At 39.0% G+C, this 9,213-nt stretch overlaps 1 protein-coding gene across 1 annotated transcript in view; it reads left to right on the plus strand.

Annotated features, from left to right (window-relative positions):
- NPNT (nephronectin) overlaps positions 1-9,213 on the plus strand; it is a 69,710-nt gene that overhangs the window by 16,223 nt on the left and 44,274 nt on the right. The window contains exons 2-3 of the mRNA XM_035894685.1: positions 707-807; positions 8,908-8,958. Coding sequence (XP_035750578.1) covers positions 707-807; positions 8,908-8,958 — 152 coding nt within the window. The remainder of the gene's footprint in view (positions 1-706; positions 808-8,907; positions 8,959-9,213) is intronic.

Here is a 9,213-nt window from a genome sequence, read left to right on the forward strand (position 1 = left end):
GGAGCGGGCTGCCCAGCGCCACCGCTCTGGGTGCGCGTCGATCGGCCCGCGCCATCCCCGCTCCGAGGGCTTCTTTTTTTTTTGTTGAGACGCAGCATTCGCGTTATTTCAGCTTGTCAGTGAAAAACATTAACAATTTATGTCAATACTTGGTAATTGCTTGAGACTGTGGTATCTTTTCCTGGGAACAAGGGAAGACTACAGCTCTCCTCCTCTATTTAATTTATGATTAACACTTCAGGAAGCTTTTTTTATTTCTCCCTCCCCCCCTTAATGTTTCTGTGAGAAAATTTGGCCATATATTGTGAAATAAACCAATGCTGAAACTTTATGATGATGGTTTATTCTGCGTTATAAATTCTGTTTCAGACTTCTGAAATTATTCAATACCAGCCTGGGAGTGGCAGCAGTGAGCATATTGCAAAGCACGTCAGTTTTGTTTAATGCATTTTTACAAACTTACCCTAATTATCTTTTCCCCTCTTTGCCTATAGTCATTTACATTTTCTGAACTAAACACAGCGTTAATGATAGAAATATCACAGACTCAGCTTAAAGCGCTTACTGTTTTCAAAAAGGAAAAGGAATTTAGATCTCCATGCATGAGAGGCTTTTGCTGGTCTTTGTCTTTTGTTTTTCTTAATCTAGAATCATTTTAGCTGCTTTCAAAATGTTTCACTGGACTTTTTTGAACTGTCTTGTTCAGGTGGCCCAGACAAATAGTCTCCTCTGCAGGGTTGTGTCGGTTTGGAAGTAGAATTGACTGCTGCTGGGGCTGGGCCCGACTGTCCTGGGGACAATGCCAACGTGAGTATCATTGCCGCTGGGGCTTCTAGTCACTTGTAGAAAAGGCTTGTACACACCTAGTCACGTCTTTCACATGTTCACACACATTCTTACAACGCAGGGCTTAGGCTTTTGCGTGTGTGGTTCTGACTTACTTAGAAGGATGTTGTCAGGTTAAAATGCTGTCTATTATTAACAGTACTAAAAATGGTTGCAATCAAGTAAGGTAAACTTTAGTTATGGCAATGAGAATTTGGGAATTCCTGTTTGGTTTCCGCTTCATTTCATCCTCTGGTCTAATAGCCTGACGTAACACTACGCTGTGTCACGTTACACTGCAGGGCGAGGATACTTGTGTCCGAGAAAGAAATGCAAATTACTGACATTTCACTTAGAAAATAGATGGAAACGTTCCAGTTAGTATTAAGTACAAACGTTCTTTCAGTAACCCCAAATTAAGGGTATAAATCTGCCTGACAGCATCCTTTTACTGGGTCGCACGTGAAGAGAAACGTCTCTGAGGTTCTCACATCTATCTAGAATCTTTGATATAACTGCAGGATAACTGAGTAGATAAGTCTTCATCATTAACTTCATCTTCAACAGGTATTCTGTGGTGGCAGCTAGCACTGTGTAGAAGTCAAAATTGTTAGGAGTGTCATAGAGACCTCAGCTTGTTAGAATTATAGCCTTTGATACTGGGAACGCTCGCTCATGTGTTTAACAGTGTATACGTGAGTGATATCCCCTAAGTTTTTGCAGGAGTGAACCTATAAATACTGGTTCTCCTTTTTTTTATTTAGATGAAAATGTCTGCAAAGTAGATCAGTTTCTTCCAAGCCATTATTAAAGTCAAACAGGTATTAAATAATGCAAGTTGCTTAGTCTGCAAGGAAATGACTGTAGGTGGCAAATATTAGGCAAAAGATAGAAATAGCATTGGGAATGCTACTGTAGACCCTCAGCAAAGGTTTTGTTCAAATCTGTAAACAGCAAGACTGGCTTCTTCCTTCCCAAGCGTGTTAAAAGCCCAAGATGTTTAATAGGTATGCAAGGTGATTGGTAAAACAGCTATGTAAAGTACTTCTGGAACGTAACATCCCTGATACAGTTTTTTGATGCAAAGTTCTTAGGTTTATATCTCTGAGGCCATACCGTGAATCACTTTGGTTTTTCAGGATGGAGTTGGTAACATGTAGTCCTTTCTTTAGGATGAATGTTTATAGAGAAGGAAGGAGAATGTGAAGTAGGTTGATTGAGGCTGCTCCAGAGATGATAGAATCTCTGTCCCTCTTTCATAACGCAGTTTTATTTGAAAATCATTGGGCTTTTAAATGTTTGAGGCTACAAAGGCTTAACTGGGAAGTATCAATAATTTCTGTTGGTTAAAAAAAAAAAAAAAAAGCAACAACAAACCCCCAAATGCCAAAAGGGTCTCACTGTGGCCCTTTTCTTAGACAAGTTGTCTCTTGTGTTGTGACCATAAATTGCAGCTCATTTTTAGGCAGAAGTAAATTCCTTCAAAGTCATTTAATTTCTCACCATTACCGAGTCTGAAATGGGGTTGTGTTTTTATGATCTTGGGTGACAGGAATAGCATAAAGTGAGACTATCAGAAGATTAATAATTAAAAGTTGAAAACAAGACAAAAGCAATAATACACAGAAAGCATTTTTTATTTTTTACTCTTTGAATTTTGTCAATAAGGTCATTTGTAGTGCCAACATTTTCAGATACCATAAATGCTCTTTTTTAAAGGCTAAAGCTATGTGAGTTCTCACCGCCTTCCACTGCATTTTAGTCCATTATTCGCAGATTTGTTCTCCCTGCATGTTTCCAGGAAGTGCAGAGATGGATTTTATGTGGTCATCTCCAGTAGTTGGGACCAGACTTTTAAAAGAATAGAATTTTCACTTAGGTGTCTAAATGCATTTTTTTCTCCTGTTTTTTTCACACACTGGGTGCTGATAATTTTTCAGTCGCTGATTCAGAAGAGTCTCAGACATTTGGGTGAAGAACTTATTCAAAACTTAGCCACTCCTTCTAGTTTTTAAATGGGAGCCAAATTCTTAGCAAAGTAAAGCAAGAAAATCTGCCCCAGTTGTGCGTGTTGAAAACTCTGGTCATATTACAGAGTGGGAGATTACAGTAAATGAAAGTGAATTTTTCTAGTGCTTGCAGCTAAATAGAAAATCTGTAGTCAACTCTCCACCTTGGGAATGTGGCATTCACTATGAAGGATTAACCTGGCACAGAAGGCAGCATTCCTGGCCTCAAAGGAAACTTGAGTGTTTTACTGTATGAGGGGGTATCACTGAAAATTTTCCAAAAAAGCCAAGTACACAATTATTTCTTCTGCTTTCTCTATGGAGCGAGGCAAACCTCTGAGTCCTGTCCCCAAAATGTGTGGCAAACATACACGTCAGACTTTCTCTACTGGTTGTACGTTTTCTTTGCTGTTTCTAGAATAAATTGTATTGGCACAATGAAAACAATAGAGTCAGGCTTAAAAATGAGTAGGGAGACCCAATTTACAAGTGAGTCCAAAAAAGAAGCTGTAAATGTTCAAGCAATGATGCTGAACTCTTTATTAGTGAGCTTGAACTGCTTTTCTCAAACGAGCTTGAGCTATCCTTGGTGTGGTGAGCTCTCTGCATGTGCTACAGCACCTTTGGACTCTTACCTGCTTACTCATGCATAGTTCACCATTGTAGGCACTGATCACCTCTGAATTTATCTTCCTGACAACAAATGTGAGAGCCATGCTGGAGCCAGAGCATAGCGAGAATATAGGCTCCGATACATGACAGGGTTGTCCCAGTTTACAGATACCTCTGGACCATGATGAGTCACGGGCAAGTGATCGCTCACATACCTGGACACATTTTCTGCTGGGCTGCTCCACCAAACACATGTGAGCATGCCTTCTGCCCACGGCTGTTGAGAAAAAAATGTGTTAGTTTAAACCAACTGTGCCATTTAAGGTAATGGGTTGATTGTGACAGAGGTTTAAGCGTGTGTATGTCAGCTCTAACAGGGTAGGATTGTGGCACAGCTGACAAGAGGTAACTCATTAAGCCCTGGTAACTCAGTGCTCCTATCTTCTATCCATAATCTGTCCATCCAGTTGCAAATGGAAACCAAACTGCGTTAATGAAATTTGCTTTTGTGAAATGCGGAGTAATTCCTTTTATGTCTCTTTGACTGACGAAGGAGTGCACAAAGGGCATAATCATGCTTACTGCTGCTTAGTAACACAAGTCAGCATAATTCAGCTGTCTTTTTCACTTATAAACATGTAGGAAGAAGCTGAAATCAGGCCCCTGCATTAATTTATACTCCTCCTTTAAAACATCCTCTGTCTCCTGTTAATAGATTACATTAGTCAAGACTTGTACATGTAAGGAAGTGCACGTAGGTCTGATCTGTCTGTAAACTTGCTTCCAAAGCCTGTCAGTGTCAGCTGTAACATCTCAGTTGGTGGAAATGTTCTCTCTTCGGTGATGTGAAATTGCCTTCCCAAATGCTCCTTCTGATTCCAGCAAGTGCACTTCAAAGGTGTCCCTCCAACTGAAATAATCAAAAACTTTGGAACAGGTTGGAGATTTTTTTTTCCCCTTCCTTGCAGGTTGTGAACACCAAAGTGAGATCCATGTTTCGGCAATTAGATCCATTTTGAGATTGATACAAATACAGCCATATTTTCAAAGGGGCTGAACAAATGTCACTCAAACTAATTGGCATTTCTAAGTCCTTATAAATTGAAAATCCATTCATGCTTATTTAGTGGCCTAATCCAGATTTAGAATGGTGGATATATTCCATCACTAACCTAACTAAGTAGTCTTTCTGAGGTTTTGATCTGGTATATAAACCAGGTTTATTAGTTAAACCTAGTGTGTACAAACACTAATTTGGAAGCAGCAGCAATGTTGTTTAAGCAACAACTCTTAGTTCATGTGAAGTAACCTCATCATTGGTAGAGCCGATCCTGTACGCTGATGGACTCACAGCACCAGTGCTTTAAAGTTAGATGTTAAATATCCCAGTTGAAATTAGTCAAAAAAATGCTGTGTTGTTGTCCAGCCTGCAGGATTTACTTGCACCTTAGTAAGTAGTAGCGGGAGTAATAGCTGTGAGTGGGACTAATCGCACAAAAGCCTATGTCTGTGAAAAATGATGTTGATAAAGTACCTGATGAGGTGTGTGTAAAAATAGGGCTGTTGCCCTGCATTTTTATGTGTTATTGTTGTGCACACAGCAAAACTACAACCCAGAGCAAAAGTGAGGCTAGAAAGTGTTTTCTCTGGAGTTCTCTCAGACTAGGGGGTTTTGACTTCCTGTGGCAGAGCGTTTTTGGTGACAGCAGGTATCAACAGTACATTTTTAATTCATAACTCCTTTTGCATTGTAAGGCAACTGCATCTGTGGTACTGAGTGTGTTGTCCTAACCCAGAAGTGATTAAATGGGTTTTAAAGCATACAGGGAGAACCAAGTCGGGGTGTGCATCATTGCACAAATCTTGCACAAATGCACTTTTCTGTGTGCCAGCAGAAAAAATTTGCCTAAGGAAGTTAATTCAACTTTTTGAGCTCGAGCTCAGTTCTTTGAGCTGGATGAGAAATGTCAACTGCAGAATAGAAGAGAGTCATGCCCATTCCTGTATGCTAGCTACTGTAGTCTAGGAGACCTGCCGAAGCCTGTTATCTCGTCCCCCTAATAAGATGTCTGTGACAGTACTCTGCAGGGATGGCTGTCTTCCTGTGTGTTTCTCAAGGAAAGGATAATCTGGGCCTTGCTGCCCAAGTGTCTTTGCTAGGTCAGAGGTAGGGCAAGCAGCAGGGAAGTCCTTGGAACCGCTGCTGACTGACCTTGCTGATAATCTGGTGTACAGAAATCAGCTGTGAATATATACTCACATACTGAGCTCTGGAACCTGCTTAGCCCATTAGAAAACTAAAATACAGGATATAAGAGACACACTCATTTCACGGAGAGACTTATGTAAGAAATAGTGTGATGCTTTCTATTCCTCAGTTTAAAAGTGGAAGTTCTTCCCTTCAGTTTCCAACATGCAAGGGGTTATTTGAAAAATTGTAGTTCTTCACAGATGTTTTTGCCGCTAATCCATCTTGGTTCCCTGAAAGTTACTCTTAGAAGTAATGGTCTACCTGTCTCGCTTGTAGCTGGCTTACAAATATCTCTATAGTTCTTTCAGAAGCTGTAAAAATGGTTTCCACACGCGTGTGTCTTTCATGAACAAAATATACCTGCTTTGTACTTGGCTGTGTGGCTGTTTGCAATTGATTTGTCTGCTAGTTACACGTAGTCAAGGTACACTAAAGGTGTAGGCTGCCTTTTGCTTCAAAATTTCAGTTGCAGTTCAACAGCTGAGAACTGTAGAAAGAGATACTACTTTAACATAGATTTAAAAGGTTAAGGAAGATTCTTTTTTTTTTTTTAAGAAAAGCAATATAAACCAGCTTGAATTCTCATTCTGGATTACAGTTTGGACAATTCCTTTGCTAGAGGTGATAGCAAAAATGGTTCCTTTTTCTGTGTTTGCATATGTACAAAATAGAAGGTTGGATCTATGATCTGCAGCTTCTATAAACGGCTGCAGATCTGCTGTCAGATACTCCGTTGGCATGAGTCTGCATGGCTGTTGGAGTCAGCAGAGGGTACTCTGAGATTTTGTCTGGTGGACAGAAAGTTTGACCAACAGAAGATGCTTAACAGCAATAAAATCCCATGGAACATGCATTTTACAAGTAGTGATGTATCTTAATTTCTTCACTCATTTCATTGTTGAATTCTCCTTAAACAATAAAGTCTATAAAGTCTGTCTTGAGAAGGAATTGTGAAGATGAGTGTGCTCTTTCAGAGCATCCATCTGTTGTAACTCCATCTGGTTATCTCCCTGTGCTGAGGTTTGAGTGTTCTACCTAGGGACCAAAACCAGAATAGGTCAGCAAAGCAGTTTCCCACCACCTTACACTAAAACAGTGGCAATTGGCTTAAAAGCCTAGCGATGGAGCGATCAAGAAGGTATACAGTAAAATAGCCCGTTAGTAAGAGTGTAAGCCAAGCCATCAGTTTACACCTCCCCTTAGCACTGCATCATTAAAAAAAAGGTAATTGAAGGATGTCAGGCTAACATACGTAGTATGTAACGTAGTAGAAAGCATACTCTTTCAGGAGGTTCTTAAGAGGACCTGCAAGAGAGAGAGGGGGGAGCTTGTACAAGCTGATATAGCAGATGTGGGCATAACCAAATGCTTTGCTGGAAACTGTGCATGCTGCTGCCTTCTTTACAACAGTCGTGAAGAAAACTTACACTGTCAGTGCTGCTGCCTCTGTCCTAATGAGCTTAAAGACTGTGTATCTGTACCATGCAATCTATTTACAGAGATGCAAGGTGGTGGTGGCGGGGTGGGGGAAAAGGTGGCTGTGCTCTCATTGATGCCTAGAAGGAGATTTTGTATAACCAACGATAATGCTGATGGGAGTTTACCCATAGAAATCATCTCATACATCAATGGGAGAAGAGGCCATGAGCTGCTAGGACTTCCGTTTCTTCCACATAACAATGCTTTCGGTGGAAATGGCAATTCTGTATAGTCCAAGATGCACAAAAATAAAACCATGATTTTGTCAATAACAAGCCATGAAAATACTGCCTTCCAGGAGGCTGACTCACTAGCAGAAACCTCCTTAAAATCAGTAAGAGTTTTGTTACTGAATTTGTGGTTGCAAGAATACAGTCTATATTAATGCATTGTTTTGGCAATGTTTAATTAATATTGATATGCAGCATGTCTGCTTCTTATAAAATGAACAATGTTTTTGTGCATCCCTGGTACTTTTCAAAGAAAAGACATTTTATACAGAATTGCAAAACTGCTTTAATACTGCTATGCAAGAAAAAATGAGGTTTTGCTATTTTTATTCAGTTGTTTGGTTTTTTTTTCAGTTTACAAGCTTTATGCTTTTAAAGCAGTTATGACTTTACTATGTTAAAGATACAGTATCCTTTTCCACTTCCCCACTGCATCCCTCCCGCACTTCACATGTAGAATAATAATTTTTCAGTCCAGTTTTTCCCAAGTAAATCTCAACAGTAACCTTATTTGACCATTTACAACTGTAGTGTATTCGGTTTTGGAGCTTCTCTCAAAGCCCAGCAACAACTTGGGAAGCCTCCCTCTGCTGTAACAAACACTAAGGGACTTTCTGGTTAAAACTAATTTAAACCAATGTAAGTTGCAATCATAGCAAACCCTTAAGTGTTGGTCACATACTACTTAAAATACAAAGAGCTGCTGTTGCTTAAGTCACAGTCTTTTATAATAACGCTACGTAGCCTAACAAGCTATGCTGCTAACATTAATTTTATTGGCAAATAAATTGATTTAAAATAAGCCCAAAACATAAATCTGTGTTTCCATCTTATTTAACTTTTGTAGCGTATCTAATTTCATATGGTAGTAAGAGCTGAAAAGGTCTCTAAGCATTAGTTTTAATTTAGGTGACATTCAAAATTTAAACATTATAAAAATGACTAGTAAATTCATATGCCAGCATGTTTATTGGTTGCAGATGTTCAGATACTTATAAATGGGTGTAATTTTAATTACTCTCAAATTAGCATCCAGATGCTAACCCTTTATGTTTGCTCTGTGGAGACGCAGCATTAAAAATATATACCTATACTTAAATGAAAGGATACTGTCTCTTTAAGAACAGCACTTATGTTCTGTTGATGGAAACATTGAACCTAAACTGTGAAACATGAGAATTTTTACAACCATGTACCACATGAAACACGACAAAGTGTAGCTCCTTAGTTGATTGAATAAGAATAGCATCACGTCATTATATTTAATTACTCTTATGTATCAGAATGTGTTTGTTAAATCTCATAATGAAATACTGATGTAAGGTATTTCCATTTTTAAATGTGTACCAGAATTTTTTTTTTATTTCAGAAAAGCTCTGAATGTTGAATGTGTGTAAGTCTCCAGGAATGTAACAAGTTGATAAAAACCCCAGCCAAGTCCATCCTCCTTACAGAAAAAAAAAAAAGCTGGAATTTCTTTTTTTGGATATTTGTTTTGCAGCTTTCTACGTCTTAAGGCAGAGAATAGCCAGCCTAAGGTGCCAGCCCAAAGGTTAGCTGAACATATTTCTTGAAATAATTTTGGCAAGGTTATGACTTGGAGTTATGGCCTCTAAGTCATAAGTTTACATGAAAACTATAATACGTGACAAGAAGATGCAGATGTTCTTTTTTTTTTTCCTTTTTTTAAACATTTGATTTGGGGAAGATGAGGGGGGAAGGAAATTAAGAGGGCTGTTTCATCCCAGTTACCTATCTGATGAGATACTTGTTTTCTAAACTATCGCACTTTTCCCTTTTCGCTCTT

This window comes from Egretta garzetta, unplaced genomic scaffold (genome assembly GCF_000687185.1).
Source record: "Egretta garzetta isolate BGI_Z169 unplaced genomic scaffold, ASM68718v1 scaffold620, whole genome shotgun sequence".
Lineage (NCBI taxonomy): Eukaryota > Metazoa > Chordata > Aves > Pelecaniformes > Ardeidae > Egretta > Egretta garzetta.